The sequence below is a fragment of the Ovis aries genome, chromosome 20 (assembly GCF_016772045.2).
Source record: "Ovis aries strain OAR_USU_Benz2616 breed Rambouillet chromosome 20, ARS-UI_Ramb_v3.0, whole genome shotgun sequence".
Classification (NCBI taxonomy): domain Eukaryota; kingdom Metazoa; phylum Chordata; class Mammalia; order Artiodactyla; family Bovidae; genus Ovis; species Ovis aries.
In genome coordinates this window covers 29,439,088-29,452,835 of record NC_056073.1, presented here as the reverse complement: position 1 = coordinate 29,452,835, position 13,748 = coordinate 29,439,088, and the positions used below count along the sequence as shown (strand labels likewise).

General features: G+C 41.5%; 1 protein-coding gene across 11 annotated transcripts in view; it reads left to right on the top strand.

Annotated features, from left to right (window-relative positions):
- The window catches only part of PGBD1 (piggyBac transposable element derived 1), a 32,594-nt gene extending 26,276 nt beyond the window's left edge, over nucleotides 1–6,318 (top strand). For all 11 annotated transcript variants that reach the window (XM_060403365.1, XM_027959042.3, XM_060403364.1 and 8 more), the window contains one exon: nucleotides 4,531–6,318. In XM_060403365.1, coding sequence (XP_060259348.1) covers nucleotides 4,531–6,088 — 1,558 coding nt within the window. In that variant the 3' untranslated portion in view covers nucleotides 6,089–6,318. The remainder of the gene's footprint in view (nucleotides 1–4,530) is intronic.
- The last annotated feature ends 7,430 nt before the right edge of the window (nucleotides 6,319–13,748 follow it).

Sequence of the window (13,748 nt, the reverse complement as noted above, 5' to 3'; positions counted from 1 at the left end):
GCACCACAACGAAGAGTAGCCCCTGCTCACGGCAGCCAGAGAACAGCCTGTGCCTCAAGGAAGACCCAGTACAGCCAAAGATAAATAAAAAATTATGTATAAAAAAGATAAAACGGCCCCAAAGTGGAAAAAGAAATCCCTACAAACAAATGTCTTGAACCAGATGGCCTCACAGGTGAATTCTATCAAACATTTAGAAAAGAGTTAACACCTACCCTTCCAAAACTCTTCCAGAAAATTGCAGAGGAACACTCCCAAGCTCATTCTACATAGCTATCATCACTCTGATACCCAAACCAAAGATATCACACACACACACAGAGAAAAGAAAATTACAGGCCAGTATCACATGAACATAGGTGCAAAAATCCTCAATAAAATACTAGCAAACTGAATCCGACAACATATTAAAAGGATCATATACCCTGATCAAGTTGGATTTATCCCAGGGATGCAACATGGATTCTTCAATGTACACAAACCAATCAATGTAATACACCACATTAACAAATTGAAGAATAAAAACCATATGATCATTTCTATACATGCAAAAAAAAACTTTAGACAAAATTCAACACCCATTTATGATTAAAACTCTAGGAAGTGGTTTTAGAGGGAATCTACCTCAACATAATAAAAGGCCATTACACAGCAAACCTACAGTTAGACAATCCTCAAGAAGGGAGAAAATATTTGCAAACAAAGCAACTGAGAAGGGATTAATCTCCAAAATATGGAAGCAGCTCATGCAATTCAATATTAGAAAAAAAAAATCAATGGATAGTTAGGGAGTTTGGAATGGACATGTGCACACTGCTATATTTAAAACATAACCAACAAAGACCTACTATATAGCACATGGAACTCTGTTCAATGGTATGTGGCAGCCTGGATAGGAGGGGAGTTTGGGGAGAATGGATACACATAAATGTATGGCTGAGTCCCTTTGCTGTCCACCTGGAACTGTCACAACATTGTTAACTGGCTATTCCCCAATATAAAATTAAAAGTTTAAAAAAAAACAAAACAATGAAAAAATGGGCAGAAGATCTAAATAGATATTCCTCCACAGAAGACACACCGGTGGCCAAAAACAGATGAAAAGATGCTCAACATCACTAAGTATTAGAGAAATGCAAATCAAAACCACAGTGAGGCATCAACCTACACTAGTCAGAATGGCCATCATCAAAAAACCTACAAACAACAAGTACTGGAGAGGATGTGGAGAAAAGGGAACCCTCCTACACTGTTAGTGGGGATGTAAATGGGACAGCCACTATGGAGAACAGTATGGATGTTCCTCAAAAAACTAGAGTTGCCATATGACCCTGCAGTTCCATTCCCAGGCATATACCTGAGAAAACCATAATTCAAAAAGATACATGCACCCCAGTGATCACTGCAGCACTATTTACAACAGCCAGGTTATGGAAGACACCCAAATGTCCATCAACAGAGGAATGTATAAACACGTCATACATATATACAATGTTAGCCATAAAAAGGGATGAAATAATGCCATTTGCAGAGACCTAGAGACTCATACACAGTGAAGTAAGCCAGAAAGACAAATATTGTATAATATCACATATGTGGAATCTAGAAAAATGGATGAACTTATTTGCAAAGCAGAAATAGAGTCACAGATATAGAAAACAAACTTATGGTTGGGAATGGGGGAAGTGAGGGGTGGGATGAATTGGGAGATTGGGATTGACATGTATACCTACTGTACATAAAATAGATAGCTAATGAGAACCTACTGTATAGCACAGGGAACTCTAGTCAGTGCTCTGTAGTGACCTAAATGGGAAGGGAATCTTAAGAAAAAAACAGTGGCTATGTGTATAACTGATTCACTTTGCTGTACAGCAGAAACTGACAACATTGTAATTCAACCATACTCCAATATCAATTTTTTAAAAAAATAGTACATACACGAGTGCTGGTTGTGGAATGAAAGAGTGTGTAGCATAGGTGCTCCTGAAGCAGAGAGACCAGATCATGAGCAGAAGGTGGGCTTCTGGTGAGACCACCAACTCCTTGGAGACTTGAGTAAAGAAGAAAAAGGAAACAGCTTGGGATAATTACATTGAAGAGCAGGGCGGGGATGAGAATTCTTCTTGACATTTGTTCATCTTAGGCAAACAGGGACCACAGTCTCAGAAGAGAAACGTCTTAAAGCTTGAGAAGTGAAATCTTTCATAAAGTTGGTGAAGTCTGAGCCAAGCTGTACTAAATGAAGAGAAGTAACCCTGTGACTTAGCTCAGGACTATAATTAGAGAATATAACTCTGCTCATGTGTCTGTCAGGTGCATTTACATCAGATAACTGAAACCATGACTCACAGTGCCTCTGAGAATCAAGAGATCTTACTATTTGATGTGACAAGAAGTCTGAAGGGGTAGGCTGTTCTAGGTTTGAGGCTCCATCATGATATCAGAGATTGAGTGACCCTCAACATCCTCACTCATTCAGTAAGCATATTATCACTCATATTCAGAATCACATATAATACAGAGACCCTACCTTCAGTAAGGCATGTGAGGGTACAGCAGATAAGTGAACACGGAACACAATGCAGTATGCCTTCGTGCCCTGTAGCTATGATAGATCTTGCAGCAGAGAACCCAACTGAGATCTGGATACTGGAGAGGGTATCCCAGAAGAGGTAACATTTGAGACAAAACTTGATGAGTAAGCCAGCATTTACCAAATAAAGAGGAGGCAGATCGGAGAGAAGACAAAAATGCAAATGCCTAGAGAGGCTAGAAGAACTGGGAGGGAAGAGTCACTGATCATTTTGAAGAGCAACTTTCTGCCTGAAAAATTCTGGGTCCTCTTTGGAGTAGGAAAAGAGGTCATGTTTGGAGATGCCAAGAACTGAGTACAAAGAAGATCTGAGAAGAGTGATGAAACACCCATTGTGGGGAACTGGGAAGAAAGAGACAAGAGGACATGAGAAGGATTTCTGGGCCATATTGACTGACTAGCTGAACTTCAGAGACCATTGTTATTAGCTATTATCAGTCTACCTCATTGTGTTATTTCTGTGGCACTGCTCACTCCTGGATGAGGAATAGAGAAGACCAAGGAGGGGATTGATCTGGTGCTGAATTTTGCTGGTCCAGCACTACAGACACTGGGGCAGGGTGATTGATGATCCTGGCAAGAGAGGGACTAGAGCAATGGATCATGGAGTCTAAATGGAGGAGCAAGGGAGGTAAAATGAGGAGGGAATGGAGGAGTCAGAGTGAGAGGGAAGAACCAGTACCATGGGACAACTGTCTGAGCAGGCTAGAGTGAAAAGAAATTGGGACAGAGAGTGAGCTTTTGGAGTTTTCAGCAGTGGAAGGTTCAGTGTGGTGAAGTGACAGGTTTCAAGGAGGATCCCTGAAGTTGAGGATGTCAGGGAACTGTTAAGATGGATGTGTTGAATGGATCATACACACAGATATTAACAACATTCAGGATGATAAATGCTCTAAGCAGATAAATATATGTACTGTAAATTATATTGGGCTTCCTAGATGGCTCAGTGGGTAAAGAATCTGCCTGCAATGCAGGAGACCCAGGAGACTTGGGTTTGATCCCTAGATCAGGAAGATCCCCTAGAGCAGGGCATGGCAACCCACTCCCAGTATTTTTGCCTGGAGAATCCAATGGACAGAGGAGTCAGTGGGCTACAGTCCATGGGGTCACTGAGAGTCAGACACGACAGCATAAATGCTCTAAGCAGATAAATATGTGTACTGTAAATTATATTACACCATACTTTTTTCACTGCTTTTTTCTCCCTTATGTCTTCTTAAATTAGACCATTTACCAACAGGACATTAGTAAATAAAATGCAGATTTCTAGAATTTAAGAAGCTTGTATGAAATAATAGTTTTCATCTTAGTAACTTTAGCACACTTCTTTGAGAAACCCATAAAAATCAGTTCAAGGGCAATCAGTCTGAGTTTCTCTTTTGTTTCTCCCCAAAACAGTGTATCCACCAGATGAATGCAGAACTAGAGGAGGCTAAATCCGTCTTTGTTCAGAAAGTCTGTTAGAGATGAGGGGGCTCAGTACATAACCACCCATTTCTTTGTCCAAATTCAGCACCAAATGATAGAGACATAGGAGTAAAACAGATAGTTCTAGAAACCTCAGCTTTATGACCGACAGAAGCTAGACCAATAAAGCCGCTCAGATGCAGAGCTAAATGGATGCATAGTGACTGCAGACCTTTTCCGCACAGGCCTTCCTGATCCACCTTGGCTGGGGGAAGGAACATGGAATGTCTGCAACCTGCTCATAAAGAGGACAGCCCAGTTCCTTCTCCCAGATTCAGCAGTTAAATCATGAGGAGTGAGTTGGAAGAAGGGAGGCCAGAAATGCTCAGTCTGGCCAGAGCTCTCCCCACAGAAACACGAGGAGTGAGAAGTATTCCCCACAGAAGAATCTTTAGATGTCGGTGGATTTATCCTGTATCAGTAAATAAGACTGAGAATATTTACAGCCTGTATTTTTTCTTTCTCAGAGACTGTGTATCCCAGAACCCTTGTGGTACCCCTGTTCCTGTTGAAAGGACACTTGTGCATTTGAACACTCTCAAGGACCGTCATCCGGGTGATTTGTGGGCTCGGATGCACATCTCCTCCGTGGAATATGCTGCAGGAGACATTACCCGAAAAGGGAGGAAGAAAGACAAAGCTCGAGTGAGTGAACTGCTCCAAGGCCTTGCATTTTCTGGTGATTCAGATGTGGAAGAGGATAACAGGCCTGAGACCCAGCCTGCTCCAAAAAGGCTAAAAAGGTCAGGTGTCCCAGAGAAGAACTGGACCAAAAGAGATATTAAACCCAACTTTCCATGCTGGTCAGCACTGGATTCTGGACTTTTGAATCTCAAGAATGAAAAGTTGAACCCAGTAGAGTTCTTTGAGTTATTTTTTGATGATGAAACATTCAACCTGATTGTCAGTGAAACCAATAATTATGCTTCTCAGAAAAATGTCAACTTGGAAGTCACAGTTCAGGAAGTGAGGTGTGTGTTTGGTGTCCTGCTTTTGAGTGGACTCGTGCGGCGTCCCAGCAGGGGAATGTACTGGGAAATGTCTGATGCTGACCAGAACCTGGTTAGAGATGCAATCAGAAGGGATAGATTTGAATTGATTTTCTCATACCTGCATTTTGCAGATAATAGCCATCTAGATCAGAATGATAAGTTCACAAAATTGAGGCCTCTCATAAAGCAAATGAATAAAAATTTTCTCCTATATGCTCCCCTTGAAGAATACTACTGTTTTGATAAGACAATGTGTGAGTGCTTTGATAGTGACCAATTTCTGAATGGTAAATCTGTTAGAATTGGCTATAAAATCTGGTGTGGTGCTACGACAGAGGGTTATCTGGTTTGGTTTGAGCCTCATCAAGAAGAAGCAACTCTGATGGCAGGTAAGGATCCTGATCTTGGTTTCGGTGGAAACCTCGTGATGAATTTTGCTAATGTTCTTTTAGCAAGGGGTCAGTATCCATATCACCTGTGCTTCGATGGCTTCTTTACAAGTGTCACATTGGTGTCGGCCTTGAAGAAGAAAGGGGTGAGGGCAACAGGGACAATTCGTGAGAGCAGGACTGAAAAATGCCCCCTTATGAGTGCAGAACATATGAAAACAATGAAGAAGGGGTACTGTGATTTCCGAGTAGAAGAAAATGATGAGATAATTTTGTGTCGTTGGCATGGTGATGGTATTATCAGTCTGTGTTCCAATGCTGTTGGCATAGAGCCAGTCAATGAGATACACTGTTTTGCCAGTGACAAGGAGATCCCTCAGATAAGTCAACCATCCATAGTGAAACTGTATGATGAATGCAGGGAAGGTGTAGCTAAAATGGAGCAGATCACTTCCAAATACAGGGTGAGAATAAGAAGCAAGAAATGGTACTCAGTTTTGGTGAGCTATATGATTGACATAGCCATGAGCAATGCATGGCAGCTACACAGAGCCTGTAACCCAGGCGCCTGTCTAGACCTCGGGGATTTTCGGAGATACGTTGCACATTTCTACTTGGAGCAGAATGCGAATATGTCAGATTAAGGCAGGTGAAACAGACACAATGAAAACATTAATAAAACACAGAAAAGTCACAACTATACAGCAGATTGTACCCAAAGCAAACATGATGTATGTATACAATTAAATAACTAATATTTATTTTTAAAATGTAGAGTTTCAAAAAATGTTATAACAAATGATCTGTAAAAATGTTGAAATCCATTGGTACCTTGTGTTTTTCTAATTTTGATATAAACATGGGAAATCCTTTATTAGTTGCATTGAATTGATTATCCACTTAAAGAATGAAATCCTGCCTTTTTTTTCCTGGTGGTTTTTTTCTGGGGAATGCCATTTATTATGCAAGCAGAATTTAATATAATCCCTATCAAATCACTCGTTAAGATTTTTCACAGAACTAGAACAAATAATTCCAAAATTTATATGGAATCACTAACGATCCAGAATTGCCAAAGCAGTCCTAAGGAAAGAGAAAAGCTAGAGGCGTAACCCTTCCAGACTTCTGACAATACTACAAAACTAGAGTAATCAAAATAATGTAATGCTAGCACAAAAAACAGACACATGGATCAATGGAACAGAATAAAGAGCCCAGAAATAAACCTACACCTATGATCAAACTTCGACAAGAGGCAAGAATATACAAAGTAGAAAACAGTCTTCAAGTGGTACTAGGAAAGTTGGACAGTCATATGTACATCAATAAAGTTAGAACACACCCTCATACCACATACAAAAATAAACTCAAAATGGCTTAAAGACAAATATAAAACATGACATCATAAAACTAGAAGAGAGCCTAGACAATTTATTCTCTGACATAAATCATAGCACTTTTTCCTTAGGTCAGTCCCTGAAGTCAGTAGAAATGAAAGCAAAAATAAACAGATTAGGCCTAATCAAACTTAACAAACTTTTTCACAGCAAATTGAAACATATAAGCTTTTGCACAGCAAACAATAAACAAAATGAAAAGACAACCCATAGACTAGGAGAAAATATTTGCAAATGACGTGACTGACAAGCCACAAATTTGGCTTAATTTCCAAAATATACAAATAGCTCATACAACTCAGTAACAGAAAAATAACTCAACTGATAAATGGGCAGAAGACCTAAATAGACATTTCTCAAAAAAAGACATACAAAAGTCCAAAAGGCACATGTGAAAAGATGCTCAATGTTGCTAATTATTACAGAGATGCAAGTTAAAGCTACAATGAGGTATCACTTCACACCACTCAGAATGGCTGTCATCAAAAAGTCCACAAATGGGTCTTTGCTGGGGCACAGTGAATAAGAATCCACCTGCCAGTACAGGAGACAGGGGTTTGATCCCTGGTCTGGTAAGTGCCTCAGAGCAACTAACCCCTTACACCACAACTATTGAGCCTGTGCTCTCAAGCCCACGGGCCACAACTACTGAAGCACCCACATGCCTAGAGTCTATGGTCTGCAACAAGAGAAGTCACCACAATGAGAAGCCCACACATTGCTACTAGAGAAAGCCTGTGTGCAGCAACGAAGACCCAGCATAATCAAAAATAAAAAATTTTAAAGACTACAAATAACAAATGTTAGAGATGATGTGGGGTAACGGGAACCCTTCTACACTGTTGATGGGAATGTAAATTGGTGCAGCCACTATGGAGCCTGGGCTTCCCAGGTGGCTCAGTAGTAAAGAATCTGCCTGCCAATGTAGAAGTCATGGGCAGATTTTCCTGAATTGGGAAAATCCCCTGGAGGAGGAAATGGCAACCCATTCCAATATTCCTGCCTGGAAAATTCCATGGACAGAGGAGCCTGGTGGGCTACAGTCCATGGGGTCACAAAGAGTCAGATGTAACTGAGTACACACTATGGAGAACAGTATGGAGCTTCCTTAAAAGCTACAAATATAATCCAGCAATCCCACTCCTAGGCATATATCAAGTGAAAAACCCTAATTCATAACGACACATGTACCTCAGTGTTCATAGCAGCACTATTTACAGTAGCCAAGCCATGGAAGCAACCTAAATGTCCGTTGAATGGATGGATAAAGAAGCTGTGTTACATATATACAATGAAATACTACTCAGCATAAAAAAGAATGAAGTAATTCCATTGGCAGCAACATGGATAGAACTAGAGATCATCATACTAGGTGAAGTAGGTCAGAGAAACACAAAATCACTTATGTGGAATCTAAAATAGGATACACATGAACTTACAAAACAGACTCATTGATGCAGAAAACTTATAGTTACCAAAGGGGAGAGAGTGGCAGAGGGATAAATTAGGAGTTTGGGATTAGCAGATATGCAGTACTCTATATAAAACAGGTGAACAACAATGTCCTACTGTATATAGCACAGGGAACTATATTCAATCTCAAAATAAATGATACTGGAACATAAAAATAACCACAGGATGGCACTGAATCCATAGCTGAAAATCAAGACAGATCCCATGAGGTCAGGAAGATCTAAATAAAACAGGTGTCAGAGGCTGATGACCTGAGCATTGGTATACCCACTTCCAATTGTGTGTAGGCAGGGATGTTGAAGGAGTGTTCTGTAAAGGGAAAACCGGAGTTGAAGCAGTGTCTTTGAGTACTGAAGTGAAAAGTGTGTCCTATTGTGACTGTGGAAATTGGCAGCAGAAGCCAGAGTCAAGAAAACAGTACATATGGAGTAAATCAGGGTAACAATAGAATCATCATGAGAAGAAAGGCAAGGGTAGCGAGCGGTAAAGTTGACATAAAGCCTATGGTGAAAACTACTAAGGAGCTTAAATGAGTCCAGGATTCAAGTCATCAGAGCAGGTAACCAAAGGAGAAATACTTGGGGTTGGGGGGGGGGGAGGTGAATGATGTGAACTGTGACTCTTTAGTGGTGAAGTTTAGTACTGATGATTTAGACAGATCTCACTCATTTTTATGTGACATACATTGCATTCCTTTCTCACCCTAACCTGTACCTTCCCAATCCTGGCTGGATGGCAAGTAGTCTGACTTGAATTCTTTCAACAGGCATGAAATTACCCACATGCTGAGGTGCAAGTGTAAGCCATGCATAACAGTAACAGATTCACTTACTCCACACTCAGATGCTCAAATGTTATTTTCTTTAATCTGTTATTCCTTGTGAAATACATCACTAAAGTGGATTGGCTTCTGCTTTCAGTGGCATGTCTGGTATCTATGTGAAAGTGTTAGCCACTCAGCTGTGTCCAATTCTTTGCAACCCCATGGACTGTAGCCTGCCAGGCTCCTCTGTCCATGGAATTTCCCAGGCAAGAATACTGGTATCTACAAATACCCTTGCCATCTCTTGTGTGACCACTTCCAATTTGCCTTGATTCATGGACCTGACATTCCAAGTTCCTATGCAATGTTGCTCTTTACAGCATCGGATCTTGCGTCTATCACCAGTCCTTTAACTGTGTGGATCACAATAAACTGTGGAAAATTCTGAAAGAGATGGGAATACCAGACCATCTAACCTGCCTCTTGAGAAATCTGTATGCAGGTCAGGAAGCAACAGTTAGAACTGGACATGGAACAACAGACTGCTTCCAAATAGGAAAAGGAGAACGTCAAGGCTGTATATTGTCACCCTGCTTATTTAACTTATATGCAGAGTACATCATGAGAAACGCTGGACTGGAAGAAACACAAGCTGGAATCAAGATTGCTGGGAGAAATATCAATAACCTCAGATATGCAGATGACACCACCCTTATGGCAGAAAGTGAAGAGGAGCTAAAAAGCCTCTTGATGAAAGTGAAAGAGAGCGAAAAAGTTGACTTAAAGCTCAACATTCAGAAAACAAAGATCATGGCATCTGGTCTCATCACTTCATGGGAAATAGATGGGGAAATAGTAGAAACTGTCAGACTTTATTTTTTGGGGCTCCAAAATCACTGCAGATGGTGATTACAGCCATGAAAATAAAGACGCTTACTCCTTGGAAGAAAAGTTATGACCAACCTAGATAGTATATTCAAAAGCAGAGACATTACTTTTCCAACTAAGGTCCGTCTAGTCAAGGCTATGGTTTTTCCTGTGGTCATGTATGGATGTGAGAGTTGGACTGTGAAGAAGGCTGAGCGCTGAAGAATTGATGCTTTTGAACTGTGGTGTTGGAAAAGACTCTTGCAAGTCCCTTGGACTGCAAGGAGTTCCAACCAGTCCATTCTGAAGGAGATCAGCCCTGGGATTTCTTTGGAAGGAATGATGCTAAAGCTGAAACTCCAGTACTTTGGCCACCTCATGCGAAGAATTGACTCATTGGAAAAGACTCTGATGCTGGGAGGGATTGCGGGCAGGAGGAGAAGGGGACGACCGAGGATGAGATGGCTGAATGGCATCACGGACTCGATGGACGTGAGTCTGAGTAAACTCTGGGAGATGGTGATGGACAGGGAGGCCTGGTGTGCTGCGATTCATGGGGTCGCTGAGAGTCAGACACGACTGAGCGACTGAACTGAACTGACAAATACCCACTTACAAGAGTATTAATAGAATGCGGGTTTTGATTAAATGATAAGAGACTTCCCTAGCAGTCCAATGGTTAAGACTGTTTCCAATGCAGGGGGCATGGGTTCAATCCCACTGTGCCACATGCCCAGTAAATAAAGAAACATGATAAATTACTAGTACAGATAGTGGTTGCTAATGTGGGCAGGAATTGTTTACAGAATAAACTCTTATTTCACTTTCTATCTTGATCTTTAGAGCCCTCTGTCCGTCTTCTACTTGGCAGTTATCAAAGGTTGTATTTATTATCTCCCCCTTCCAAACGTGTTCTTCTCAAGGGCTCCATAATTAAATACACAAATGACTTCAGTACCCACCCAGGAACCATAGATGTCATCTGTGATTCCTTCCTACCACCCACCTCTTAATCTCTCTTGAGTCTGTCTATAGCTCTCTACCTGGCTTCCCTGACTATCATTTAGATCACAGTTCTGTGATATCAAGGGCTTCCCAGGTGGTGCAGTCGTAAAGAATTTGCCTACCAATGCAGGAGACACAGGTTCGATCCCTGGTCCGGAAGATCCCCTGGAGGGTGAAATGGCAAACCACTCCAGTATTCTTCCCTGGGAAATCCCACAGACAGAGGAGATTGGCAGGCTATAATCCGTGGGTTCACAGAGTCTGACACGACTAAGGGACTGAGCACACGCCTGCACACATACACACACACAGTGATATAGCCTGGCTGCCTGAACACGTGTGCACACACGCACACACACAGACACTGCGATGTGGCCTGACTGCCCACCACAGCCTCCCTCCACCACCACCTTGCCCCCCACACAAGCCCTTCTCTGAACCACATCCACAGTGAGAGTTCTAAAGAGCAAATCAGCACCAGCTATGCAGGAGGTAGAGACAGTGTGAGTAATATTTATAAAGCAGCATAAATGTGGCACTGGAAAGTCTTTGCTTTGGGCATATTACCCTCTCTGAGCCTGGCCTACACTCTTACCATGACCCTCAAAGTGGCTCCACAGTTAAGAAGAATCAGTGATCCAAGGGATATGGTGAGGGACTCTAGTCCTAAGACTAAGACAGAACTGGCCCAGGCTAGCTATACACACCAGTACCTGCTCAGGAAGTGATGGAGAAATAAGCTAGAAGGAACCTAGTTCCCTAAGTGCTAGAACAGAACCCTGGCAATCGCCTTCCTCCAAAGTTTACACGTGAGGACCTAAACTTATATCTTCGTGAAGTCATTGCTCCTGGGGGGAGAGACGGTTGGGTCTCTGTTACCCCTATATCTCCCAGAGATGGCCACAGTCAGGCCCAAGGAAATCCTGGTAGAAGAGCTGTTTGCAGACTTCCTGCTGTGAGGGACTCTTCCCTAGCAGGCTAGATTCCTGATTCTATAGGAAGCTGTTTTTTTCCACTTTGGCTCAGGTAGCCCTTTTTTGTTCCAGAGGGAACTGGCATGACCACAACTGGGACTTCTCTTGCTTCTCCAGATAGTCCAGATAATTTAGTGGCAGGTTCACTCTACCTGAAGTCTGGGATTCAGCAGAACTCCCATTCAGTATCTTATGCTCCAGAGGTAGTCCAGTTTTTTTAATGACACATATACACACACACACATATACATGTATACACATACACAAATGTACATAAATATTAATATGGATTACTTAATACATACTAATTATAAGGTTAATATATAGACTATAAAGAATTTCTACACATCAATAAGGAAAAGTTAGGGAATTCCCTGGCAGTCCTGGGGTTAGGACTCCATGCTCTCACTGCTGAGGGTCCAGGTTTGATCCCTGGTCAGGGAACAGAGACCTTCCACAATCCACATGGTACAACCTGGGGAAAAAAAAAATAAAAAGCCCAAAAGGAGGCTGGATAAAGGATATGTATCAAAAACTCACAAAGGAAGAAATGCAAATGACCAATAAACATATAAAAAGAGGCATAATTCCATTAATATTTGGAGATTAAAAATAAAAACAAGACGCCATTAACACCTAACAGATTGGCAAGTATTTAAAAGTTTAACAAAATATTGGCAGGGATATGGAAAGTAAATTGGCACAGCCAATCTGGATGCACTTAAATATCAAAAATTTAAATGCATAAATGATGTGATATGTTAATTTCATCATCCCACTGTCCTTGAGAACTAGAAGTCTTAACATGAGAGGAAAGTGTGGTAGGCAGGCTCTAAGATGTCCTCCAGTGACCACAGTTTCCAGTATTCAAAACCTTACATAATCCCCACAACCTCTAAATAGCTTGCTTCTAACCAATAGAATGGGCTTCCCTAGTGGCTCAGATGGTAAAGAATCTGCTTCCAATGTGGGAGACTTGGGTTTGATCCCTGGGTTGGGAAGATCCCCTGGAGAAGGGCATGGTAACCCACTCCAGGGTTCTTGCCTGGAGGAATCCCCAAGGACAGAGGAGCCTGGCGGGCTACAGTCTATGGGGTCACAAAGAGGCAGACACGGCTGAGCAACTAAGCCACACAACCAATAAATACAGTAATGTTGAGGGGATGTCAATTCTGTGCATAGGTGACCAAAAACACTGTGATTTCTGTTTCTTAGCTGATGCTCACCCTGGGGATTTTGATGAAGCAAGCAATCATGATTTAAACAAAACAAAAACATAATCTATAGACTTCAAGAGAATAGTTGCAAACGATGTGACCAATAAGGGATGATTTCCAAAATAAACAGCTCATGCAACTCAAAAACAACAATAACAACCCCCAAACAACCCAGTCAAAAAATGGACAGAAGATCTAAATAGACATTTCTCCAAAGACATACAGATGGGCAAAAGGCACATGAAGTGTTCATCATTGCTAATTATTAGAGAAACGCAAGTGATACAATGAGGTATCACCTCACACCAGTCAGAATGGCCACCATCAAAAAATCTACAAACAATAAATGCTGGAGAGGGTGTGGAGAAAAGGGAAACTTTCCACACTGTTGTTGGGAATGTAAATTGGTATAGCCACTATGAAGAACAGTATGGACATTGCTTAAGAAACTAAAACTAGAGCTACCATATGATCCTGCAATCCCACTCCTGGGCATAAATCTGGAGAAAAATATGGTTTGAAAGGATACATGCACCCCAACGTTCACTGCAGTGCTATTTACAATAGCCAGGGCATGGAAAACCTGAATGTCCATTAATAGATGAATG